At 39.0% G+C, this 27,441-nt stretch overlaps 3 protein-coding genes across 9 annotated transcripts; 2 read left to right on the forward strand and 1 right to left on the reverse strand.

The window, feature by feature from the left end:
- Window positions 1-4,607: 4,607 nt before the first annotated feature.
- On the reverse strand, window positions 4,608-15,998 carry raf1a (Raf-1 proto-oncogene, serine/threonine kinase a). 6 transcript variants are annotated; one of them, XM_031753609.2, is made up of 17 exons: window positions 15,901-15,998; window positions 12,814-13,040; window positions 12,517-12,629; window positions 12,307-12,409; window positions 12,057-12,214; window positions 11,572-11,661; window positions 9,727-9,871; window positions 8,974-8,998; window positions 8,557-8,675; window positions 8,288-8,405; window positions 8,059-8,143; window positions 7,726-7,902; window positions 7,597-7,643; window positions 7,356-7,474; window positions 6,903-7,034; window positions 5,945-6,079; window positions 4,608-5,853 (listed from the first exon to the last, which is right to left on the reverse strand). In XM_031753609.2, exons 2-17 carry the CDS (start codon window positions 13,012-13,014, stop codon window positions 5,719-5,721), a joined length of 1,902 nt encoding a protein of 633 aa, XP_031609469.1. In that variant the 5' UTR covers window positions 13,015-13,040; window positions 15,901-15,998; the 3' UTR covers window positions 4,608-5,718. The 6 variants fall into 6 exon arrangements, with proteins under 6 accessions (XP_031609469.1, XP_039459898.1, XP_039459896.1 ...); XM_039603964.1 differs by lacking the exon at window positions 15,901-15,998 and adding an exon at window positions 15,534-15,556 and having other exon boundaries at window positions 8,557-8,672; window positions 12,307-12,406; XM_039603962.1 differs by lacking the exon at window positions 15,901-15,998 and adding an exon at window positions 15,534-15,556 and having other exon boundaries at window positions 12,307-12,406.
- Window positions 15,999-17,655: 1,657 nt separating this feature from the next.
- Window positions 17,656-21,464, forward strand: cnbpa (CCHC-type zinc finger, nucleic acid binding protein a). Of its 2 annotated transcripts, none has more exons than XM_031753725.2 (5): window positions 17,656-17,806; window positions 19,696-19,810; window positions 19,943-20,008; window positions 20,123-20,321; window positions 20,481-21,464. In XM_031753725.2, exons 2-5 carry the CDS (start codon window positions 19,699-19,701, stop codon window positions 20,596-20,598), a joined length of 495 nt encoding a protein of 164 aa, XP_031609585.1. In that variant the 5' UTR covers window positions 17,656-17,806; window positions 19,696-19,698; the 3' UTR covers window positions 20,599-21,464. The 2 variants fall into 2 exon arrangements, with proteins under 2 accessions (XP_031609585.1, XP_031609584.1); XM_031753724.2 differs by having other exon boundaries at window positions 17,657-17,806; window positions 19,696-19,816.
- A 145-nt stretch (window positions 21,465-21,609) lies between these two features.
- Window positions 21,610-26,929, forward strand: zgc:77375 (uncharacterized protein LOC402927 homolog). The gene is made up of 8 exons (XM_031753741.2): window positions 21,610-22,514; window positions 23,237-23,440; window positions 24,135-24,247; window positions 24,352-24,445; window positions 24,547-24,580; window positions 24,721-24,895; window positions 25,030-25,218; window positions 25,599-26,929. The coding sequence occupies exons 1-8, from the start codon at window positions 22,395-22,397 to the stop codon at window positions 25,993-25,995; spliced, it is 1,326 nt and encodes a 441-aa protein (XP_031609601.1). The 5' UTR covers window positions 21,610-22,394; the 3' UTR covers window positions 25,996-26,929.
- The last annotated feature ends 512 nt before the right edge of the window (window positions 26,930-27,441 follow it).

Here is a 27,441-nt window from a genome sequence, read left to right on the forward strand (position 1 = left end):
GCTGACTGTTTTTGGATTAACTAATCAAAAACTACTAACACATTACCACCACAAATGCCGAACGTGACATCCTAAAGTGTCCTACTTAAAATTTTAAACCTAAAAAAAATTAAGTGTGTAAATAAATTATTATCAAATAAAAATCTAAATTTATTCAGTTTACAATGATATAAAACCATGAAAAGTTATATTTCATCTTATGTGAAGAGCTGGATCTAGAATGCACTTTTTTGAAACATGACTGGTCATGTTTCTGTAAATCAACTAAAGAATAAAGGAACAGAAATATTGAACTTTATTGTTGCCATCTGCTGGTGGAGTTGAGGTACAAAAAGACTATATATAGTGTCTTAGTTTGTAAGATTGCATAACCAGCCGCCTGAGCTGCATAGTGTACCTTCAGTTTTTCACAGAATACATTCACTGGCATCACAAGAATACAGGGATCAACTATGCAGCTAAAAAAGGAAATTAACTGCTTTTTATTTATTATTACTTATTAATTATAGAAGGTAAAACCCATGAAAGAAAAAGGCAAGTAGCTGTCATCAGATAAATCAAAGATTGGCACGACATGTTTTCAGGTCATTTGTGAAACTGCATTAGTCTAATGGCGGAGAAGAATACATCTTGTTGTGCCCTGCCTGTCTTTGTGGGGAGGCTGTAAGGTGTAGACTGGAGTTTAAGGTTATTACAGGTACCTTTTTTACTTAAAGCATATTCCAGATGGCAACATTTTTTTACTGAAGTAGATCTCGCCAAAACAAAGATCAAAGAAAATAATAATTTAAGATTTCTTTTTTTTTTTTTTAATGTAGATACTGAACTACACAGCCTTACTTGCTTGTCACAGTTATTCTGCCTCTGTCAGTGCACCCCAGGGTGGCTGTGGCTACAATGTAGCTTGCCATCACCAGTGTGTGAATGTGTGTGTGAATGGGTGGATGACTGGATGTGTAAAGCGCTTTGGGGTCCTTAGGGACTAGTAAAGCGCTATACAAATACAGGCCATTTACAGGCCATTTACCCCTCAGATAGATATACACCCCTTTTCATATTTGTCCTTACTATTGCTTTTCTTTAAATTAATGTTTCCTAAGTTCACATCTTATCTCCTCTTCTCCACAATCTCATTAGCTAAGTTATAGCCCACAATTACAAAGAAAAGGACAGGTTAACTATTAAGATCTTTGGTCTTATCTATATTATTTTTACAGTGTAATTAGGACAGTTTGCTTTTTCACTACTTTTTTAGTTAGGGTGTCAAGAACTGTCCATGTTTCTTAAGTTATTGCTATACTGCTCAAAAATTTCTTGTTAATATTCCCTTTCACTGAGTCACTAAATATTTATTTATTTTAATGTATTTTACTTGGTTCTATTTTTAAAAACATCCTATTATAGTGCATCGTCCTTTATACATGCATTCTCTATTCCCTTTGTGATCCATGGCTTATCCACATATGATTGATTCCTTGTGATTTTTTTTAATGGACTGTTTTTATCACAAAGCATTATTAATAGGCTTTGCTTTGTTTTGTTTTTTGTTACATTAGCTCTGTCTGAAGGGCAGTGATGGTTTCTGGTGTTCTGCTTTGGATGATTTAATAGGTTTTATATTCTTAAAAGGTTTTGGAAAAACATTTGTAGACCAGCTATTATTTTGCTCTCTTTGTATTTATAAATACTTACAGTGGCAGTTCATTAAGTTCAAATGCTTGTATTCTAACTGTATTTTACCTCGAAGTATTTCTAGTTTCTGTCTGTTTAAACCTATAATTCCCTGTTACCAATACTGATTCTGAAGTACAATTTCACCAACTCATGCACAAAAGGCATTTTATAGAAGGTATAATCTGTGGTAGATATTTGACTTGAAACAACAGATTTAATCTCCACATTTTAACTTTTTTCTTAAAATAGGATTTTGAATTTTAGCACAAAATTCCAATTTTATTGACAAATAAACAATTTTTTTTCTTAATACTCTTTTGTGCACTGGCAATGAAAAACATTCTTTTCAACCTTTTTAGCATGTGAGCCCTCACCAAAAAGATTATCCGGTTAATTCAGATGTCTATAAGTGAGGACATTTCTACCAAAATAATAGATTTAATAAATAAAAATAATAAATTTAACCTGAAAAATTTTTGTGACCAAGAAAAAAAGAGAAGAAGATACATTTTGGTCCTTGGACCCACATACCTGGGACACAACCAAGTGCAGTCTTTAAAACTAAAGTAGTAGTTTTAAAGACTGCAGACTCATCTCACCCTGCTACATCAGAAAAATATTAATGCAGCGATGTATCATGATATCGCATTTTATATTTGTCCAATAGGGGTGTTTTGTGATAAAGTACATACCTTCTGATGACATTACATCTTCCTCTACTGACAACTATCAACACCTGGGAAAAACCAGTAGATGGTGCTATTGTAAGCCAGGAAAGTAGGGCAGTTAGGATCTGTTGACTTCATTTTAACCAGCTTGTGTGGCTTGTCAGGTTGCAGAAATAGAACAGATAAACACATATAGCAGATCTGTTGTAAAAATAGATGACTGGTGGTTGACCTAGGAGTTTGCTCTTGTTGTGTTGCTCTACCTTTGATCACGTCATTCTGTATTTCCCCCCTGTGCTGGGCTTTTCTGAACACATCATTTAGAGGAAAACAACAGAAGAACTCACAGAGCTTCCCTCTTGTTTCCTGCTGTCTTCAATGCAAAGGGCCACATACAAACAAAACTTTCCACATTTAGAGAATGGTCATTTTTTCCCCATATTTACTATAAATTTGCTCTTGGGACTAAACCAACTAAGTGGTCCTGCCCAGCAGGAACTGCACGTTGGATGTTTACACTAAAACAAAATATAACTGTCCTCTCTCTTTCCACCACATGTCCCTCCCTTGCTGAATAATTGTTGTTCCACTGAGTCTGCCAGTGGCTATACAGTGCACAGTGTCATCAGCCAATGGTGGAATCCCTTGGTGGTGTGTCTGGACTGTATCCCCTGTGAGGTTGCACCACGTTGCCACTGCTACAGCAAACATTACAGCATGCCACAAACTCCTCCACATGTGTGGGATTTTGCTGTGCTAGTGAACAAGAATTAAGGCAATAGTAATAATGTCTACATCACCTGCTTTCATTGCTGGATTTAAAAGTATTTTTAATCAATATGCAGTTTTTGGTCAAGTCTTTTTTTTATATAACTTAGTCTCTGTACACTCCCATAGTGAATTTTAAATCAAACAATTTGGATGCGATTGAAGCGCAGACTTTCAGCTTGAGTTCAAAAGATTTAACAAAAATCAAATTTACTGTTGAAGGATGGCTTCAATTTTTTGTACATTTCCTCCCCATCCCCCATTTTCAGAGGCTGGACAAACTAACATCAGTTCAAATATACATACAATTTTTAAAACCTTCATGATAATTCACTCAATGACTGCCTGAAGTCAAGAACCCATAAGCATCACTCCAGCTGGTTTCTGTTGCTGCTTGTTTGTGAGTCTCTGCCATTTGTTTTGTCTTCAGTAACTGAAAACCATGCTCTACTGGACTGAAATAAGGTGACTCACTTGGCCCTTGAAGAACATAAAACTTATCTGGCTTGAAAAACTCTTGAGTTTCTTTTACAGTTTGCTTTGGTTTTTATCCACTTTCAGTGCAAAATTCTCCCCAATCAGTTTTGCATTGCAGCATTTGGCTGAATCTGAGCAGAGTGTATAACCCTGAACACATCATCAACACTGATGAACCAGTTTCATTGGCAGCCTTATATGCCCATCCTTGAAGACTGCTTCCACCATGTTTGACAGTTAATGTGGTGGATTTTTTTTTTCCTCGTCCACACGTTTCTTTTCCTAAAATTCTGGTACAAATTAATCTGGTAGTTTCATCTGGCCAAAGATTTTTTTCCAGAGCTGTGGAGGCTCTTAGAGGTTTTCTGGCAAAGTTTAAAGTTTAATCTGGCTTTCCAGTTCTTCAGTGTAACTAGTTTAAACTGTTTTCAACAGTTTGTATTTACATTCGTGAAGCCATCTCTTAATTGACTTTGACAATGATACACCTGCCTCGAGAGTATTTTTCACTTGGTTAGATATTGTGAAGTGGTCTTTCTTTACCAAATATAGAATTCTGTAATCACTTTGTTGTCTGTGGTTTTTCAGGCCTTTTGAAGTTGCTGAACTGGCCTGTGCATTTCTTCTTGTAAAGACTGTACCAGATTCCTACAAAAGTTTGGTGATTTATTTTGGTTGTTTAGTCTAATGATGGCCTCTTTCACTGGCATATTTTGTGCTCTAATGATCAGTATATAAATACAAGTTGAAATAATATTCTATCAGCTTAACTTGTCAAGTAACAGGTGAAACAGCTCCCCAGTCAACTGTCCATTCACTTAAATAGAGGATTGTATATAGAAATGACTAATTTTTCAACAAATTTCTGTATTAAAGCTGAAAGTCTATACTTCTATCACATATGAGTGACTGAAAAACCCACTGTGGAGGCAAAAAACAATTAATAAAATGTGTTACGGTCCAAAATCTCACAGAACTAACCACGTCCGTATCAGTTACAAAGACGATCCATATAGTCTATTTTGGCAAAGGAATTTAACTTAATTTTTATTAAAATATCGAATAAACAACTTTCTCACCAAGTTCACAATAAAACATTTAACTGCCTGAAAGTGACATGGTAACCAAATACAAATTAGTTTCCAAAGAATTTTAAATATTTAAGACAACTGCCTATTGTCCAGCTCATCATAACCTAACGAAGTAAGAAGTGATAAAGACGTGTGGGTATCGGTTTACTCAGAGGTATGACACCTTTGTGCAGACTGCTGAAACATATCCATTGCTTTTGCTTTGAAACATGTGCATGTATCCAACATCACATATGCTAGCTGTCTGACAGGCTATAATTCATCCAAAAGGACCCCCAAAAATAAAGACAATTAAAAGAAGTCAACAACAACAACAAAAAACAACACAAAAACAAAGACAAAAATCCCCCCACGTCTACTCCATTTTCATTTAAGACAATGCAAAAAATAAAAATAAAAATCAACTACTACTGTGCAACTAAATGGACTACATCCAACTGCTTTGTGATAACAGGAGGAGGTGAAGTTGTGCAGGATGTTAATCCAGGCTTCATTTCCTCTTAAGGCAGGTAAGCTTAAAAAGTCCTTTTCATCAGAGAACAGAACATTCTGGTAGGAGAACAGGCTTCACATCACAGAGCCCAAACTGAGAGAAACATCTGTCTTGAGCTTTTTTCAATGTCCATTCATGGTTGTCTTAGGTAGGTGTGCGTGCATTTATTTACAAGTTATACCAAATCCAATGCCAGCAAGAAGCCCTGGCATACATTTAAAATATATATATGGTGATAACCAAGACATCACCTTGACGTATCTTATGCCATCCTCTTCATGTGTACATCCAAATGCAATCCAACACTAATCAATCCCTTCCATAGTTGCAGATGCACTTCCCTCTCTCCTCTTTTTCTTACATAATTTACTGATTAGCATGTATGTGTGTATGTCTTGTATGACTGGATATGTGTCTGTCGATCTACATTAGCATCTTTATGGAGAGTTTGGGAATACTGAATGTTTGAGCTAATTCATATAAGTCGATGAGGCAGAGGAGGTGGGTGAGCGGAAGCCGAGGAGGAGGGGAAGTGCTGTCTGAGCCTCTAAAAAACAGGCACTCTGGTCAGAGTACAGGCATTAATATCCTCAGTGTGAGTGGCTCTGTGCAGGGACGGTTCTGAGGCACTGCGGTTTATCTTAGGGAGGGCATGCTGGAGAAGCTCAATGGAGGACAAGATCTAAAGAAAAAAAAAAAGAGATTTAAACAGGGTTAAACAAAACACTAACAATTGAGCTTGATGATCTACAATTGCCATGAGAGTAGCTCACCTGTGGAAAGAGTGGCCTCTCATCCTTGGATTTCTTGATGCAGTCAGCCACCAACCTTTTCATGGCTTTGGGGCAGTTCTTATAGAGCTTGCTGAGGTCTGGAGATAGATAGCCTCTTCCCACCATGAAGATAATCTAACAGGGGGAGTCAGAAATAGCAGACCGAGTAGAACAGCAATCACATTTTAAAGTATTTTAGAAATGAAAATTTGATTAAAGCCAGTACATCTGTAGTGGACGACCGATCAGTGCTTGATCAGTCCATCTTGCAGATAAAGATATAAATATGGGCAGTGAGTCTAACACTGGAGCTATTGTGAAGGCATGAGTGCACGATGCTGCAGAGATAAAGGATGACACGTACTCTATGTGCCTGCCAGATCAGCACTGTTCAAAGTCATGCTACAGTATCAAGGAGAACAGAAAACAATAGTGGATCATAACACTTACGGGTGCACTGTGCAAAAGTTTTAATTGAATTTGAATACAAACACAGTGAAGTAAATTCAGTAAGACACCACATATGACCCAGGCCAGGACTCATGGTCTATGAGAGGACAAAAACACCTAAACATACACATATGCACACCCATGCTCCCCCTTTCTCACACACATACAGGGTTGTGTTACGGGGTCTAAAATTAGGCCAGTGGCTCCGTGGCGCTCGCCTCTGTTCCACAGTGGGCCTTGGGCCAGCTCCACAACCCCCCTTCAGACAGTGACACAGTGTCTTTCCACCACCTTCTAGCCTAGGTTTGCAGAGAGCTACAGCTTAGACATGTGTCTGATTGCAGGCATACAGCACTGGAACCCTTAAGTTAACACTATGTCTAACAAAATCAATGTTCTAGCCAAGAGACTTATTTGTATGACAAAAGAGACTTAAGTGCTTTAATGTCATCAAAGATGCAGTGATATACTCTTAAACCATTAGTGTAATACATTTAAACATCTTTACCTGATCTCTATTTCCTATCTGGGAGTATGGGAGCTCTCCCGTCATGAGCTCAAAGAGAACAATTCCATAGGAATAGACATCAGACTGGAAGCTGTAAGGATTATTATCCTCCATCCGGATAACCTCAGGAGCCTGTAAATATACAAAAAGAAACCAAGTCAAGTTTTTTACATAGATGAATAGTTGGTTTAATGCTACTATCTAATCACAACTCATCAAGTCCCTTAATATAGCCCACTTGTTGCTAGAGTGGAATTAAGTTCTTAGGGAATGAACTTTCAAACTTTAACATGTTAAAATAATCTTATTCCTCAATGACTGACAGTCCCAGCTTGTTCAAATGCTTTATATAATCTATGATTTTTTTTTTTTTTTTAAAGATGATGATAATTGCATCATTAGATGATAATTAAAAAATGTAACTTTGGATCAGCACCATATGGTGTTACTAACCATCCAAAGAATGGATCCAGAAGGCTGCTCCACCTGATGTGAGCCACTCCACCTTGCTTTCACCGTAGCAAGACCAAAGTCACCAATTTTTACTGTTAGCCCTTCATGCAAGAAAATGTCTGCACTACAGTCAAGGAATCACACTGAGGAAAGACACATCCTGTACACCAGGAGGATAAGTTTTTCGTTTGTTTTTTTTAATTTTCATTAACATACACTGAAAAACCAATAGAAAGGATACTGTTTGACTTCATGTCTCGGTGAATGATGTTCTTTGCATGAAGATAGCTGAAAATGAAGAAAAAAATAATTATATCCCAGTTATTGTTGATCTGATTTTAAGAAAGAAGTGAGATTTTGTACAACTTACTCCATGCCCTGAGCAGTCTGCCTGGCAATATCTATGAGCTGGATCATCTTGAAATTTGTCTCCAGGACATGTATGTGCTTGTAGAGGCTGCTACCCTCACACCACTGTGTCACAATGGCCAGGTTGTCCTTAGTCATATAACCCATGAACAACAGGATGTTGACATGTCGTGTTTTCCTGTGACCAGATGCAGAAAGGAAGAGGAAATCACCATATCAAAGATAAGAAAAACATTTGAAATGTAGATGACTCAATAAGAAGTCAACAGTATAAAATATTAAAAACACCTGAAAATCTTAATGCTGGTAAGAAAAACATTTTATGCACTCTCACCTGAGGACTGCCACTTCATTTCTGAATGCCTGGAACTGCTCTGGTGTAGGGTCTGTCACCTTTAAAATCTTTACTGCTACATCACCTGCAACAAAAATAATAATGAAATCCACAAAACTCGTATGACCAGCAATTATGCATGCACTCTGCTTATTGTTTATTTTTTCTGTCAGGAAACTAAAGGAAGTGATACACTTGATGGTGCGTAGCATCTGCAGCTCATTCCTACCATGCCATTTTCCTTTGAATACAGTTCCGAAGGAGCCGGAACCAATGCGGGAGTGCAGATAAACCTCGCTGGCCTCAATCTCCCAGTAGTAACTGGAGTCCCGCTTGTCCCGAGGCCTCTGAGTAAACAGGAATCAAAGAAATGCAACTGATGTCATACAAAGCAGAAACACACTTTTATCATAAGGTTTCATTCCGAAGGGGAAAGCAAGAGTGCACCAAACTGTCCAATGTCATTTAATATACAAGACAAAAAAAACCATAACTTACTATTTGAGCTTTTTTGTCCTGAGTGTTGAGGGATGGGGCCCTCTCTCGCTGGGCAGGTGCAGGGGTTTTGGATTGGGATTGGGTCCAGCCTGTAGGAACCTGGTTGGGTGAACTCCCTGCTTCAGGAATACAAAGCAAAAGAGAATATAGGAATTAAGCATAGAAGACTTAGTGAATGATATGGATCCAGGTTATGTGTTATATAGGCATCTCATCAAGTTCACTGTTTTCATGCATGACAGTAGTTAGTGCTCAGTGAGCATATCAACAAAACACCAGAGGGAGCAGGGGATCGTGAGATATTCAGTTAGTCAAAATAATTTGTGAACTTTTTGTTTTGCACAACAAAATGGGAAACTGAAGTGAGGAAGAAGACACAAAAGTACATGACATGAAGCTAATGAAATGCAGACTTACCCGAGTCATGATCACGCATTGCATCCTGAAGAGACAAAAAAAAAACCACAAGCAAAGTTTTGTTACTTTGTGCAAACACTATGCCTTGTGCTTTGCTGTCACTCATGGTTTGACAGTACAGCTAAGAGATGTGAATGCAGATAGCCTGCTTGCAAGGCATGCCATTGAGACTGCACACAGACACTCTGCTTTCTAACCTTTTCTCGACTCTCAGGTGAAGCCTCAACAAAAGACTGGGAGAAGTGCACAATACCTACTTTCCTCTTCAGCCAGAATCTATGGCACCAGGAGCTGGGGGAGGTATTCAGGCAGTCTAGCTACTCCCCAGAAGGGTACAATACAACAGGCCAGTGAAGAGACAGGAGGCAAAGGGACAGAGCAAAGGAAAGTGAGGAAAGAACAAAGACAAAATGGATTTCCAGGTTTTACCTGGACAGAAACTGGGGAAAAGATCTACAAAGCATTCAAAACTATTGAGCTGGTTATGCAAGAACAGCAGCTGCAATAAAGCAGAAGCTAGAACTAACCAGGGGGAAGTCAATTGTCACAGATAATAAAATTTGTTGGGCTGAAAAACAGACTGAGCCCTTCTGAGTGGCTTAGTTAACACTCAGGTAGATAAGTAGGAAAAAAGAAAAGCAAGTCAAAGATCATTGGAATGGAGGGCAAGAACACTTGCAAGCACAAGATATTTTAGGAGTGACTGCCTGAACCTACAGGAGTACCCAAGGGGCCCATATGGTGTGTAGTTACCTCGATCACGCTGCTGTCTACAGGCAGAGTAGTGCTAACCATGTGGACATTTGGTGTAGAAGTGGAGCGCTGCCTCTGGGAGAGACCGCCACCAGTGGGTGGTGCGTAGTTGAAGGCATGAGGGGTAGAATAACGGTAGGCTGAGCTGTGAGGGAGAACAAGATTTTAAATATTAAGAACGAGGTGGTTTTAAATGTCAGTGCTTCAGATGGCACAAACCACTGACATTTAAAAGAAACAAACTGAATTCTGTAACTTCTTTAAAATTTGGGCCAAGGTTGGGTGTGGTTATAGTTGGTCTAGAGCCTTTCTGGTTTCATTTCTGTCATTTTTCTTCCACTCCCTTTCCCAACTCACATTTTTTGCCAACAACAGATGCCCAACAAAGTCATATACAATATACCATACTGTAACCACAACAACAAAACAAAGGGGAATTAAAAAAAAGAAAGAAAAAACATTACAGGGAAGTAGTTGTTAGCCAATTGCATTGTGGCCATCTCTCATGCCATTTTTGGCAAACTTGAAATTCAGAGGTATTTTGTCCTTGATATTTGCCAAGATCAGCGTTGGCTCAGCTGAAGAGAACAAAGCTCACTAACATCTAAAAAAACATAACTGACTTAAGATGTTCACCTACAGGCAAAACAAATCACCTGAACCCAAGTTCAAATATCCACAAATTTATGATCACAATTTTGCATGAATGAAAGCTTCCTTTTTTTAAATTTATTCAAGCCTCTTGGTACACCCCACTGTTACCGAACCAGTTGTAATGTATTGTAGCTGCTCGTTAAAACTGGGACAGCAGGACCCCAGCTCAATGACGTATATAAACAGAGATCATATTATATCACACCCACAAACATGGAGAGCACTCTTTGAGCACAATCCCCTTTTTGGCAATATCCCACTATGTTTCAAAAGAGCACTGGGGAATGCTCTACATGGAACAACTTGATACTTTGTAAGTGCTAATTTGGCAGCTTAGAGCACTTTTTAGCCATTTTAAGAGCTACTGAAACAACAGATTCTTTTCACACCGTGCTCCTTCAGCCCTTGGACTGGTTAAGCCCTCATAAAGCCAAGGACGTCATTCAAAAACAGGATTTAATGTAATTAAGATTACGGTTCTGGTAGAAATAAGAACATCACTCCAACTGTGATTATTTACAGTATAGCCATCCAACAGCACCCCTCTCCCAAACACACATATGCATACAATATTAACATCTTAATAATAATTTAAGTACTTTCTTTCTGTATTTCTCATCTAGTTGCAAGTAGCACCCTGCACTATTAGCTCTCCCTACAACATCAAACAATGCCTGATAGGGAAAACAAAACAAACCAAACGCTGGACAAAAAACCCCAAAAACATCACCTTCAAACAGCACATATGTATTCATGATCAGAGCCTTTACACCTTATGAACTTAAAGGTTCCCTGTGGTTTATGCTTTCTTCTGCTAGTGCCATAAAGCTGTTTACGTAATTTAAACCCCATTTTCTTTATCTCTCACACACATGCACTTTGACACAAATGCATGCTAGTGACATGATACACATGCTGCTAATAGACTGAAACTATCCAAGTGATCTGCAGGTGGTAACATGCAGATATCAGCCAAAATCAACACAGGGTTTCGACTGCTGCTTTTTTTAAATGTTTCGTTCTGTCATTGTCATGTCATTGTTTTTAAGGGTGTAAAATATATTAAAACATTTCATTGAAGCCTTTTAAAAATTAAGTTGTTTTAGGCTTTTTCAGAGAAGGGCAGATACATTAACAATTTGAGTTTTATTTGAAAATAACACTAGGAGTGCAAATTATACAGAGACTCACCTTGGAAACCGCGTTAAAGACTCTCTCATACGCCGGGATGAAGGCGGTGGCACAGACGGGGCATTGCACTCGCCGGGCGTTTGACACAATCTGACAGAAACAAAGTGTCACCAACTAGTTCGCGCAAACACACCAGTGTTTAATCAAGTAAAAGCTGACGGCTACACAGTACAGTGGTTGTAAGGGGAAATAGCTCATCTATTCAGTGTCATTGATAAGGATCTCAAAAAGATTACCCACAGCCTGCATGCAAAATACAAGTAACTGAGCACAAACATGCAAAACTGTGTATATGAGCTTAGGCCTACATGTAAAAACTGCAGCATCAATAAAACCTTTTTTGTTTATTATCCTGTCTGCATGTTAAATCCTACCTTATATATATATATATTTGTATGTCTTTCAGTTACAATTCTAAAAGCAATTATTTATGATGTAACATACAAAAATACTGACAAGTTGTTTAAATGCTTTCATATACTTACAAGAGTTGTCTGATATTGATCCAGTCCACACACATTGTGGGCACTTTGGTGCTACAATGCTCATGGAATTTGTAGCCACATGTTTGGCAACGGAAACCATTCAGAAGGAACTTCTGGCAAATATCGCAGAACGCTAGTTTCAGATATGTTTTGCGAACCTGGAACAGACAGAGATAAATATTCATTTGTTTCTTTAACAGTGACACTCTCTTGAGAGTTGAGGTACTTTTGAGTGCTTCTGGGTACTCACAAAATTATGCGTCGTCAAGGGGACGTGATCTAAAACCTCCACCTGCAGCTCTTCCCCAATTAGTGAAGTTGAATCGGTATTCCAATCCATCCGTGATTTTCTACTGAGGGAGGAAAAAAAAAAAAGTAATGAGATATCTGAAAAGCAGCAACACTAAGCTCTGATTCTCATTATCCGTGCTTTAAAAATCAACAGCAGTTCTGAGCTCACCTCCCCTGTCCTGAATTCAGCCTGAAGACAGCGCAGCACTGAGGCTGCAGGCCCCGCACCCTCAGTGCTTTAATCAGGCAGTGGTAAAGAGTCATACCTGGTCGCACGTTTACCTGAGATGACAAAAAAATACCCCCCAAAAAAGAAATCAATTATTTTTTTCTTGCCTGCTAAGATGTGTGATGGTTCATGAGTAGTTTTATACCAGTGCAATACTTTGAACTGTTGCAATTTGCAGTTATGATGGTGAAATTTTCTGAGGCACCAGTACGTCACCTTTAATGGAAATCAACTCACCACAGTGCGTTGCTGGTTTGGGAGGTAGACACGGATAGTGCTGCTAGCCTTTGAGTCGGGCATCTTGCTGTCATCTGAGGAGCGACGCTGGCAGGGATAGCCCTGGACTATGGTCGGAGAAAGGCAGGGGCCCTCAAACGGAGAGTCTTTCATTCCGAAACCGTTGCTCAGGCTCTTCCACACTCCCTGAGGGTGCGCCATTAGTAAAGCCGAGTGCTTACAATAGTCTGAAATGTAAAAAAATAAACAAGATGAATAAATAAAAGATTAAGGAGACAGTGGAAAGGTGTAAAGGCCTGCAAATTAAAGAACATGAAAGACATCAGCTGCACTTGACCATTAATCTTTCTGACAGGATTAAGTATTAATCTGCTTGTACTGAAAATCAAACATTCAGCCATGCAGTTTAAGATGGGGGTTTTTTTTTGTTTAGTTTTTTTAAATACAGACAAGCACAGTTGATTTGTGTGCATGCCATCTACAACTGAATGAAATGGTGACACAGAATGCAAAGGTACCACAACAAAGACATAACTGGTTAATGCAATGACAACTTTTTTGCTGCAATCACTAAATATAACCTCAAAGAGTGCAGACTTCTTTGATTATAGCAAGATTAGGCCCAATGCTGATATGAAGGGTATCTAAGCAGGATGCCTAAAAGTGTGACAGGAAACGTAAAAGGAATCTTTCGGTTGTCATCTAATTAGTGGTTATTTGAGTTATAGAAAACCACATTTTGGTTTAAATGTATCACTTGCCATTTAGTTTTGTAAAAGAAATATAGACTAGCTAAAACTATATTAAAACCAAGAAAATCTCTAGCATTCACAGGGGTCGGTCACAGTTACTTACAGACAAGGTTCACAATTATTTCAACATAGGATGAATTGAAACAAATAAAAAAGGGTAGTTTTCATGTCAACTGGGACTTAAATTTACTTCTTACAACTTAAGGTTTATGTACCCATCACAAACAAATAGGTTACTGCCCCCCTTCTGCTTTGTTTTCAATACAAACTATAGCACTTTACACAGGTCATCACATTTAGTAGGTATACCCTAATTTTCTGTGGTATCACTTAAACAAAGCCCTGTTAGCACTGAAGAGATCATTTACAGTAGTTACTGGTTAGCTGTCACAGCAGGTACACAGGCTTTTTTTTTTTTTTTCAGAAGTACAGAAAAGCAGGAACTTGCAGAACTGTGGCTGGGCCACCTTCCCCACCATGCTGCTGGAACTGTGTCCAAAACAAGTGCTGTCACCCATCCAGGAAAGAGCCTCAAGAGAAAACGTGTTTGCCAAATCTAGAATAATTAAGATTTTACTCCCATCAGCTTTGATCTGGTCTTCATAGCAAGACAGTCTAAGCAACACAAGCCCACATCAGTGGTGCATCCACATAAGATCCTGTGACAAGTCTCCAAAGTCGCAAATGTAGGTGAGAGCAATCTCAACAGGTTAGCATTATTTGTAGGTATTAGGTTGAGGGGATCACTTGACTTTTGAGTTTTTAACTTTGTCCAATTAAATAAAAACGTGCTGCTGAAAAAGACGAGGTACGGCTATAACCGAAGTGCGTGAGTGCTTTGTTCTGCTACAGCAGCTATTAGAAGTTACGTGTTTTATAAGGCCTGGTTGATCCAGTTATAACTATGAAATTGCCTGAAGGCCGTCAGACGCGGACTATATCGTCAAACTTCACTGCACGGCTCCGTTCGCCCTCCATTCAATTTTCTCTTGCTCAAACGATTCATTTCTTTGGTAATGCGAGTCGTGGTGAAGCGTTTTTAACTAAAGAGTTAGCACTTCAAACATGAGTCAAAGAGTAGCAATGCTAGGGGCCAGTAGCCTGTATATGCTCACCATGAGAAGTTAAAAAAGTTGTGCTCCGCCATAACTTCAGGAAAAAGTGGCCTCGGTGACATCATCATATTTGCAACGCATTCAAAGAAAAGAGGAATAATTCCAAGTCGATAAAGATCCAGACACTGTATCAAATAACCCTGTATCCGGTAAATGTTGCATTAATGTAAGAGGGTAAGGTCATAGGCGGGTCTCCTTTTCTAACCACCCAAAATAAGAGAAGAAAAAAAGTTTTCTTCCTCTTCTTTTTTTTTTTTTAATCTCCAATTCGTGGTAAAAGCGAAAAAATCCGTCTGTCCGTCGGACCCTCAAAGTGACACGACGAGGGATATTCTTCAAATCCAGCGAAGCACTTTCAAATTAAAACCTCCCCCCACAAAAAGTAGGTCCGCAGTGCCTCGCTTTGCAGCTCAATATTTACGTTGTTCGGGAGAAGAAGGTGAAGCAGTTTAAGTTGGTGTCGTGCGTCCGGCTGACGCCACTGATTGAAACAGGACCTTGCAGTCATATCAAGAGTTGCAAGCATCACTCACACTGCGCAACTACAGCACAAACTAAGCCCTCCCACTTTACTGGTATTGTCGTTTTTTGTGCTCATAAAAGAGTGAGTATGATTATATCTGAATCTACTGGGTTCGCAATATCATTACATATAAGATACTTTGTAGCCATATTGTGCAGCTTACGCCACCTTTCATACTATCGTGCGGAGAGCTCATACTTGCAAAAACATGTTTTTTCTTTTCCTCAAATGGTACTGCGCATGAAAAATTAACATGCATTTAAATTATTATTATTATTTTAAAGTTTTCGCAAAAGTATCTTTTGAAAAGCAAGCGAAAAGGCCCACTACCGGTTTGGTGTGAAGGAGTAATCCTCTCCAAGGGCACCATCATCTGGAGACTTTGGGGCAGTGCAATTTTGTAGACCTGGACATAATTGTATAGTCTTTTCACCTCTTAATGCTAAAATTCTTATACTTATGTGGCAAAAAGGACAATGGAGTCTTGTGGTAAGCCATGCAGGCTGCAGCTATTAAAAAAAATTTAACTAATACAAAAAAACCAAATCTCACTTATAATGTGCTGGACAGAAATGCGTCATTGTTTTATTTCTATTAGATTTTAATATGCTTTTCAAACATCCCAGCTGTTTCTTATGATCTAACACCGCCACTTCATCCTACCCAAAGTAGTACATTATGACAGTATCGAACTCACCATGTGTTCACCATCTCTGTTGCTTCCAGGTCTGGGTCCCCTGAGGTGTCCTAATCACAGATGGTTCATAAGGTCTTTTGAGCAAGCTGTAGTTGACACGTTCCAGTCAGTGGTTGATTAAGCATCCTCGTGTTGTTTTCATATAGCACTAGCAGATTATTTTAGTCAAACAACAAAATCAAAAACCTACCATCCATAATCCAGTTCAACAGTAAACCCTACTTTCAGTTCTCATATGTAACTTTCCAACGAGGTCTTCTTTTCTGAAAATGACAGATATTCAACCCAACAAGTAACAGAAACACCGAATACTGTTTCTGTGAAGATGAGGGCAGGGCTTTGTCATTGTGGATCATTTTAAGGTACCCCACTCCACATACAATAGGAGCACAGTTTATCAGTCAGTGAGATATATTAAAATTCTCTTAATCTGTGCAGAAATATGCTTTACAGGTGGTTATATTTTGCCAGATCTCCAGTAAAGATTGTGAGCTGCAAAATTAAGACTAGAAAGGAGAGAAATTGCAACCCTGAAGGCAAACAACCAAAGCCACCTTAAGACTGAGATGAATGCATTTCCCACTTATTGATTTGGCACAGCACTCAGACCAGTTAGCTGAGATGCTTGCAGCTCCCACAGATTGTCTCTCTATCAGTTACCCTGTATTCAAAATGTGATGCAATTAGGAGTTTTTGAAGAGCTGGGGTTGTGCAAATGAGAAATCACCAGCTTGAAACACATACCCTTGTACTCTTTATCATAATCAGTGTTACAGGTTTATTGATAATAACATTCATATCCCAGATCCTTACAAGTTTTCAGAAATACATGTTAATGTTCATTTCTTAACTTTGGGCACTCACAAACACAACAGATTGCCTGTAAACAGTAAATTCTGATATGCTTAATAAGAAGAAAAACATTAGTGTAATGTAACATTTTTAACATATTTATTATTCACTGTGCTATTCTCTTAATTGACCTAATAACGCAAAATAATTTGAGATAATTCCAGTGTTGCTTGATTGCTCTGAGTCAGAGATTATGACAACAATACTCCAGTCTTTGCCAATTCACATCAAACACATTTAAACATTTTCAACTGCCTGGATTAACAAATGTCTAAATTGCTTATTGTATTAATTTTGTAAACAAAGCTGCTTCTGAAATCTTTCTCAGCTAATGTCAATTTAAGTTGTGTTAAATCAAACTGCTCAAGTCTCTATGATAGGGGCATACATGTACAGCCAACATTTTTGTTAAATATTGTGAGAGCAAAGGCTGTACTTACTTTTTTATTTAGATATGGCCTATGGGGACATCCAGACCAACCAGTTTTTAACTTGCTCAGAGTCCTATAGGCAAATTAACCTCAGTAAACTGAAGCAAGATGATAAATAAAAACTGTCACGTAGAAACCTTTTCAGTTTCCAGATTAAATGTGAAGAACTGTGAGCATTTTGTATGGGCAAGCTAACTGTATCCATGCTGTGACTCTCACATGTGGTTAATTTTTGAAGAACGTCCTATTAATAGTTAATAAAAGCACTGTGTTGTATTGCAGTCGCAGTGGTAGTGTGAGAAGTGTAGTGCAGGTAAAGCGAAGACTATAACATTCTCTAGCGTTTGTTTTAAGAAGCTTTTAAATGTTGAACATGATGAGGGGGGAAAAAATAAGGTCAGTCGATTAAGGGAAAAGGGACCGTTCTAAAGCCACGATTGGCTGATTCATAGAGGCGGTGTCCAGAGCCTCTCATGTGTGATTGGCCGCTCGCAGAGTAGTTGACCAATGACTGTGTGAGCTTTTAATGGATACGGTGAATGACAATTCAGGAACTCCTGCTCGCACCGCATGTAGCGCAAAGAAGGAGGCGTAAACACTGACATAGCTAGGTAGCCATCAAGGTAAGCAATAAAACGACATTAAAAATACTTTCATCAATTTACGTTGTATATCTTTTAACTTTGAAACGAAGGCATGTTAAGATTGATGTTAACCGTTACTTGAGCGTTTAATCGAATTTCTTTTTTCTAAAATACGCACTGGTTTAGTTTAGATTCACTAACGAAGCGTCGGGATCTTGGTCAGGCCCGCTAATGCTAGCTCGTCACAACGACTTTGGTGTTTGCGCCCTGCGCGGGAAATTTTATACTTATGGTAAATTTACTGAAATCCCTGCGAAAACAATGTATTGTGAAAATGTATCGCTATAACAGTGGGTGAGACACTTTTCTATATGGGGAAAGAGGACTGATCGTCGACTGAACCGTGCTTCTTGATCGTGGTCGTGAGGTGGTGTGCTAGCATGTGCTAGCCAGCAGCATTGGTGTCTCGCGAGTACGCAGAAAAATCAACGTGACTAGGCCCGTGTTAGCGTAGCTTCAACCTTTGGCATTTGATTTCTGTTTTGGAAGCGCAAAATATTTCTGAAACATGTAGTCAGATATGTACATTTAACAGGCATACAGTTTGTTTGTTTTTTAACGACTCGAGTTATCGTGCTATTGTTTGTACCTCGAGTTTGCTGGTATCATTGAAGGCGTTAAATCAACAAATCAACGATGCGACATGCTGGCCTCTGAAGCTAGCTTTCCAAGTAAGCATGCTTTCGTGGTTATTTACGTAGCAGTCTGCAGTGGGTGGCATTAAATTGATTGTTTTAACGAGGATTACTTCATCACGGCTTTCTCCATCAAATCGAGGCGCGTTGGGTGTCCCCATGTGGCCCGTAGATAAACGTTATACGAAATTTTAGAAGGCGTTTAGTGACGAAAGTTGAAGTGGGACGGACACCTGGATGGACAGTAAAACAAAAAAGAAACAAGCTTCACTGTATGCAAAGTCAATAAAATCTATCTGACTCATTAGGTTGCCCCAGGTCTTCTTTTGGGGTGGGTAATACGGGAGAATTGATTACTCATTAACTCACATTCTTCCTGATTTGATGTCTTCAGCACTATCAGCAAACAGAAGTTTGACCTAGGGCAATTACAGCATGATCCCGCTGAGGAAGCCTTGTAAGTTAGCTTAGTAGTGTAGTCTGGTGGTCAGTTATGATAGACTAGAGCTTGGCAGAAGAAGAAAAAAAAACAACAACTATTGTTTGATTTTTAGATTAGATTCCCCCCCTCCCCCTGGTAGTCATTATACTAGAATGACTCCTGTAGTAACTGTGCTTCAGTTGTGATGTAAAGGTGTTTGACTCTGGCATAAGCAATTTTAAACATGAGACAATAAGAGTTAGCCTACTTTGACCACCCTTGAAAATCATTATTATTTTTGTTATATTCATGTAATTTTTGATGTTAGGTACTTGTGACAGAATTTTTTCTTTAGCCTTAAATTGTTTCATCAATTAAATTGCAAGATTTTTTGATAATCTAAATGTGAAATAGTGGTCTGCACATAGAGATGGATTTAGATTAATGTGCAGATTTCACATTTAAACTTCATTCTAAACTTAAACTGTGATCTATAGAATGTAACACAAACTGGTATCCAAATTTAGCACCAGTAAAGGGCATTTCTTTCATCTACAATGTCCATACATGTACCTCTCAGAGGTTAGACTTAAGTTGGACTTGATGGTCACATCAAAACTGGAAGTTTGGAGAGTGCCAAAGATGATAGCCACATTCTCCAAGGGGGGGGGGGGGGGGGGTGTCTTTGTTGAAACTAATGCAAAAGCTAACATGAACAACTGAAAAACAGTTGAAAGTCAGTGTTCATAAGGATCATTGAGTACATGAAACGATGTGTTAACTAATTTCTGTTTTTTTGTTTTTTCTTCAAGGTAATGGAGATGAGCAGCAACAGTGAGTGCTTTGGATGTGGCCGCTCTGGACATTGGGTCAAGCACTGCCCTAATGCCAGTGGTTCGCGTGGCCGTGGCAGGGGACGAGGACGAGGCAAGGGTACTATACTATTCTTGCCACACCCAATATAAACTGGATTTAATTATAGAAGGCATGGGTGAAAATGAAAGGAAAAACTCAATTCTTGTAGTTTTCTGCTTTGCTTATCTATCTGTGTCATTACAGAGCTGTTCTGTTATCGGTGCGGAGACCAAGGACACATGGCCAGGGACTGTGACCAAACTGAGGATGGTGTGAATTCCATTTGTTTTTCTTCAATTCAGTTTTACTTGGTACCGATTTTTCCCAGAAATGTTTTTTTTTTATCATTTTTTTTAATGTCAAACTGTTTCAATTTTTCCCCAGCGTGCTACAACTGCCACAGGAGTGGTCACATTTCCCGGGACTGCAAGGAGCCCAAAAAGGAGAGAGAGCAGCTCTGCTACACTTGCGGGAAAGCTGGTCACATGGCCCGTGACTGCGATCACGCCAATGAGCAGAAGTGCTACTCCTGCGGTGGGTTTGGCCACATCCAGAAGCTGTGCGATAAGGTGAAATGTTACAGGTAAGTATGGTTCTGTTAGGAGAAGCACGCTTGGTCCTATAGTTTGACAACATTTCTACTATTTTGAAGCCCTCCAATTCTAATCTTTAGGTATACTTGGGTTCTGTGTTAATTTTAGAGTCCGCTTTTATCGCACTCACCAAATTCTTTCTTTTTCAGGTGTGGTGAGATTGGTCACGTTGCTGTACACTGCAGTAAAGCAAGCGAGACTAACTGCTACAACTGCGGAAAGGCAGGCCACCTGGCAAAAGAGTGCACCATTGAAGCCACCGCATAATCAGTGCCCTCTGTTGCCCCTCCTTTTTTCAGATTGATGGTTGGTTGTATTATTTTCTCTGAATCCTCTTCACTGGCCAAAGGTTGGCTAACAGAGGCTAGTCCCAGGCCAGTGAGCCTCTCGACATGTAATACAAAGAAAGGGGTGAAAAAAATATCTTTCTGCATTCAATACAAAAAATGTTTTAGTTTGGTAGCGGTGTTATGTATAATGCTTTGTTAAAGAACCCCCCTTTCCAAGCCACTGGTGACCAGAGATGAATAAACGGGACTAAACATATGGGAATCTATAGGACCTCTGAGCTTGTGGAAGTGTATCTCAGTAAAATGAGATAGAAGAAGGGAGTAAATGGAAACCAAACTTCCATGTATGGTTATTTTGGTTTGTTTTAGTGGGATATGAGTTGGCCAAGAGAGTATGACATGGAAACAGTTCATAACATGATGCATTTCAGCCCTACAGCAGCTAAGTGGGCGATAACAAACTACATGTTATATTACTAAGATATAAAAATTTTGGAGTTGTTAAAAGAAACATGCTCTTTTATAGAAATCTGTTTACAATTTAAGTAACACGGTAGTCCAAGGCAGACTTTTCCTTTTAAAAATGGCTTTGGAATTTTTTGTTTTTTACCTTGGCAAAACTTAACATCAACAGTTGTCAGAACGGCAGAATTAGGAGTTATTTGGGAATGAAAAATGTTTTCACAGAAAATCAAAAATGTTATTTTTGTACAATATCACTTAGACTACTGTATAAATACCATTTGCTTGTACTCAGTTTTTAAGTCGGAAGGAAAGTGCAACTGAAGTCCTAGAAAATAGAAGTGTAATTTTAAACTATCAATAAAGCTGGAGGAGCACGGGGAGGATCTTCTTGTCTGATTTCTTTTGCAATACACCCAGTATTTACCACAGCTCGTTTTGCCAGGCTTTATCTTTACAGATGTTTCTGTTCTCAAATCATCTGAACATCTTGTGCAAGAAGTGGGACGCTGATAACTTTTGAGCTGCTGCTTGTGTCCTAGAAGTTCAAATAAAGGATTATCTGCTAGATAACCTACAGATTACTGTGGGATTAAACAACATGCAAAGCTGGACCTTGTATTTTTATTTTATATTAATCTAGACATTTTGTTAGTCTGCAGTTACAAAACATCTGCAGCATTACATCCAGAAAATTATGTGATTAACATGAGCAGACATATTTATTTATTCCACTAAGAAATGGTTAAACACTTTCTCACTGGATGGGTTAATTTTGCCTATCAGGCTTCCTGCAGCACATTCCTGGCAATTTTTGGACTCGACATACTCCTGCATGTGACATCAGCAACTAAACCGAGCTATTTGTGTTTGTCATTGCTAAATAAGATTCATCCGCACCCATTTTGAGCTCTCTGCTCTACATATACTTGATCTGGAATGACAAGAAGCGGTGATCAATGAGTTCTCCTATTTTGTCTTTGCTCTGCGGCCCCTGTGATCCATGCGTGTCTTGTGCGTACAACAAATGGAAAGCTCCACCTCGGTGTCTAAAATGGCAGCGGGGGTTGCGGTGCAGATGCAGCTCCTTCCGGCAGAGATGCAGCAAAAGACCCTCCTACTCCTCATATGTCGTCATCGGGTCTCAACCAGTCAAATTATAGGCGAGAAAATATATGAGAGAAAACAAGCCCAAACAGCCAGCCAGCGAGCGCGGCCGGTGCGAGCCGGCTCACGCTTCTTAAGGGGTTCAGATTTATACATTATTGTCTATTTTTTTTTCTTCATTAACCCGGTGGGTAAGTAAAGGAGATGAGGGGACTCCTGCCGTTTTACCGGGGTTTGTACACCCTGAGTAACCGCCAAGCCAGTCGTAAAGCTGGGATTGTCGGTTCTCGGTGCGGGCTTTGCGGAACTCAGTCTAATAGCAAGGTACGGTTCGAGCTGTTGCTGTTGCTTCGGGCTCAGGCAAACAACATGTCGTTGACACTGATAACAAGGCGGTACTTTGTTTGTTGTTCTCTCGGATTGTTTTTTGTTACAATGTATCGAATCGACGTGGCGTGCGGGGTTGCTCGCAACTTTCTCAGCTGTGGATGCGCTCAGGGATGAAACAACAGGGGCGCTGACATCAGGGGCAGCAGCAGATGTAGCTCGCTGTATTTTTGCCCCCCCCCCCATGAGAAAAACAACCACTGATACACTGTGTTCTTTATTTGTTTTAATTGGTCCCAGCTCCAGCGGGGGGAAAGAAATTTGGGGTTTGGGTTATTTTAAGATTGATTGTAATATGCTAACAGTGTAACCTAACAGGCCTGTGTACTGCTGTGTCACCATAGCAATTCTCACATAGATTCCTGTCTTCCCTGTTGACGTCAAATACAAAACAGTTGTTATCATTATTACACGATGATGATGATTGCCTACAAAGAATTAAGTTATGTAAAATGATAAATGATCAGTGTCATTGGAAATGTAATACTATGCACAGTAATAGATTATTCTCTTTAAGACATAATTCAAACCCATTGGTTATTCAGTGAACCCTTATTCTACTTCACTTGTCTGCTATTAATCACTCATGTTGTTTCCCCAGGTGAAAAAGTGCTTATTTGTTTGGCTGATCAGTGTGTGTCTGTCCTTCCCTTCTGCAGCCACAGCCAAGGTTTGGGCTGTTGTTCGACATTGATGGCGTGCTTGTCAGAGGGAGGATGCCAATCCCTGCGGCAACAAAAGCATTTGAGAAGTTGGTCAACTCTCAGGGACAGTTTGTGGTGCCAGTCGTTTTTGTCACAAATGCAGGGAATTGCCTCAGACAAACAAAAGCGGACCAGCTCTCTCACATCCTGGGAGTGCCTGTGAGTTTTAAATTCCTATGCAAGTTTTAATGGTGTTAAGGGTGTATCCCCTGCTCTTTGGTGTGTGCATGCAGTGCATTCAAAACTTTTTCAGTTTCCCCTCATTTTTTAATAAATAATAAAATAATAAATGGATGCATAATTTTATTGAAAGACGCACAAACACACGTGTTTGTACAGAGTTTGTACAATTCTAACAAGCTTTAAAGTCAATATTTGCTATCGCCACCTTTTTGTTTTTCAGCATAGCCTGAAGACTGAAAATTGTCCTTTTGCTAACTTGTAGATGTAAAACACTAGTTCATCTCTTGAGTTCAGTCCTTTTTTTATTTCTTGAATGAATGATTTAAAGGTCAGTGTTAAGTGGCTTAACAAACAACGACAATAATTATTATTTTGGAAATGTTCAGGTAAAAGGACTGGACTGAAAATGAGTAAAAAAGAAGTCAATGTTCAAAGAAAAACTTTGAAAGACTTTTGGAAAGGCTGGAGCACTATTGTTCAAGACCACTTTAAAAATTTACAAGAAAATCTGGTTCTTTGGAAGCAAAATGTAAAGAAATGGGTGGTGGCTTGAGACTTGTGCACAGTACTGAAACTTAAGTTGTTACGTTTTAGCTCTGATTATTTTTGGATAATTTGGTCTCACCTGACTCCTTTGCTATTAACCTCACTACAACTGTTCTATTTTCAGATCACACAAGACCAAGTTATCATGTCCCATAGTCCCCTGAGGATGTTTAAGAAGTTCCATGACAAATGTGTCTTGGTGTCAGGACAAGGACCTGTCCTGGAAATTGCTAAAAAGTATCCTAGAACTCTGCTTTGTTTGAATTTTACAATATAATTTATATATTTACATTTAAACTTGAATATTACTTCTTCATTTCTCCTTAACATTTTGTCTTTAGTGTGGGCTTTAAGAATGTAATCAGTATTGATATGCTAAGAGAATCGTACCCATTGCTGGACATGGTGGATCACAACAGGAGACCAAAATTGCCGGTGAGATTTTACAATCTGGTGCACAAACATGATGTTGGAGATATGCATAATATAATGTCATGTACAGTGTCATAACTTTAATTTCCCTTCTTTAAATTTAGTCCAATCCCGTTGTCAGCCTTCCTAAAATTGAAGGTAAAAACAGTTAGCGCTTCTCAAATTAAACGTTTATCTTTTGTCATTGACATGGTACACTTACTAACATCTGCTTTGGTAGTTTTGAAATTCTTGCAATTTTGATGAACGCTGTTCTAATCTTTGAATTTCACACACAGCTGTGGTTTTGTTCGGCGAGCCGATCCGATGGGAAACCAACCTGCAGCTGATAGTTGACATTCTGTTGACCAATGGTAACCTCAGTAGTAGTCACCAACCCCAAAACACTCCTCACCTTCCCCTGCTGGCCTGCAACATGGACCTCATGTGGATGGCTGAGGCACATTCTCCTCGGTAAACGTTATAAAAATCTGTCTTTTTATTTAAAATGTTTTAAATAAATTGTACTTAAGAAACTAAAACAGTCTTTCAAATAATCAAATCAGTGTACTGACATATCTGTCTTCCACCGTCTTATTTTGTTCCAGGTTTGGCCATGGAACATTTCTTGTGTGCCTAGAGAACATCTACAAGAAGATAACCGGCAAAGATCTGAAGTATGAGGCTCTTATGGGAAAACCCAGTGAGCTGACTTACCATTTTGCAGAGTACCTCATCAGAAGCCAGGCCATGCAGAGGCAGTGGGAACTTCCCATTACTTCCCTATATGCTATAGGGTGAGACACCAGCTTTTAACTCTGTTTTGCCTTTATACTTAACATAAGACCAGAACTCACTTATCATGATGTCTGATAGACAGATAGGCTATCAAAGAAAAAGATTTTACTGAAATGTTGCTCAATATTTTGGTGAGAAAACTGTTCGCTTTTAAATGCTGATGTGTGTTAGTTAGCATGTCATTCTGTCATGCTTTAATTTGGGGACTTGCATGTTTCACTTCAGCTTTTTTTTTAGCTGATGGTTTGTTCTAATTCATATGACTTGCACTCAGCAGCAGGAAAAACCCCCACACATTTCAACACGTACTGATATATAGGTCAACCTAATGCATGCTGCCTGGGGCACAGAGTAATACCCTTTTCTTCTGCATTTTTAGGGATAACCTCATGACTGACATCTATGGAGCCAATCTGTACAACCGTTACCTGGAGGAGAGGGTTGCAAGAAAAAACCCCAAAGCTGTTGCTAAGATGGTGGCTGCCACTGGGTCCACCACGGCGGTGCCCAGGGAGGAAGAGATTGACAGCCTGTGGGAAAGCGAGCTCGCTCTGCCCTCTGCTACATCCTGTAAGTCTGTCCTAGTCTGTACAGGGGTGTATAACCCCAATGCAGAGGTGCCGTCTGATGCAAATCACTGCATCAAGGAGACTGTGTTCCACGGGCACCGGGACTTCATATTTGACCCTGGTCTCGTGGAGCCAGGCCATATCGTGCAGGATGTGGCAGAAGCTGTTGATCTCATCTTTGAGCAAGAAAAGTTTGTGCCTCAGTAGTATTTCGAGCCAACAGGCTTCGTGTGGTCGTGGAGATCCAAGTAGGGGGAAAGGGGGGGAAAGCGAGCATTAAACTGGTAGTACCACTTCATGTTCAGACCTCTAGAAGCCTAACACTGTGGACTTTGTTTAAAAACCTGACAGGGCATTGACATAATATAGGTCATCTAAAATTTTAACAATAAAGGAGATTTCAGAGGAAAAAAAAAATTACATAACGGTTGTTTTTTTGATAGTCATTACCTATTTCTTTTTTTTTTTTTTTTTTTTTCCAATAAGGAAATGTGTAAGAACTGCCTTATTTGACCTTATTAAGTATCTTTGTTAGATAAAACTACTGTTCTAGATTGTTACAAACCCTGAAGCCATCCTATATTTATTTACAAGCTAATGACAGTGTTTTTAAGAAGCATATTAACATTTAATCTTTATTCTTACGGTGACCTTTTGTTATTGCATTTTTAGCCATTTGTTTACCCATTTGTCATGGTAAATCTATGCATGAATATGAGAGTAATTCTTGTATCTTTAAAACAACTGTTTGATGTGCAATTTTTTCCTCTAATAGCACTGTCTTTACAGTTTTAGTTTCGACAGCCTTGACCAGTTTTTGCACAGATCAGCCTTTGTGTTACAATATCATCCTTCCATAACATGGTTGTTATAATTTAGAAGGTCATTCTTAGTATAACTGACAGACCACTTGTAAGACAAATTTATACGTGTATACTGTATGTAAATACTGCTCAAAAAACTAGGAGAACAGTTTTTAACTTTGCTTTTTGGTGTAATTTTCAATCTAGCACACGAGGGGGTTGATGATTTCGGTTTCCAATGAGTCATTTGATTTTGCTCTCAAGATGTTACGCAGTGTCTGTTAGTATGTGTGTATGTTTCAACTTGAATATTTAAAGAGCCGATATGTGTTTTTCAAGCGTTCGCTTAATTTTTTGAGCAGACCGATAAATGTGTTAGGGTCAGAGTAAGGTTAGAGTAACTGTAATGAACAACTTTCGCACAACAAGTCAGAAAATGTTCTGGTGCATTTAAAAATGTCAAATGTTTAAAGATCTCTCTGATTAAAAGCAAACAGCATTATAAGAAAACAAAGCAACAAAATGTGTCTCCCTGAGGAATTCTTGTTTGCTGACTCATGAAAGATTTTGCCCTTGTTTTGTTGGAGAAGCTAAAAGCTGAAATGCATTGGTTTGGACTTGGACCTACATGCGGTGGCCAAAGGAGCAGAGAGTTCAAATGATTTGTAAATTGCGCAACTGGGTGATAATGACTAAAGAGTGTAGTATACTCCACTAAAACATGACCTAGTTCAATATTGACCAGATGACTTAAAAAAAACTGACTTTTGATGCATCATCTACAAAATAACCAAAATGTTCAGAGTTTAATCCTGCAGGATCTAAAGGAAAATTAAGGGTCTGTTATAGT

This window comes from Oreochromis aureus, linkage group 20 (genome assembly GCF_013358895.1).
Source record: "Oreochromis aureus strain Israel breed Guangdong linkage group 20, ZZ_aureus, whole genome shotgun sequence".
NCBI classification, from domain to species: domain Eukaryota; kingdom Metazoa; phylum Chordata; class Actinopteri; order Cichliformes; family Cichlidae; genus Oreochromis; species Oreochromis aureus.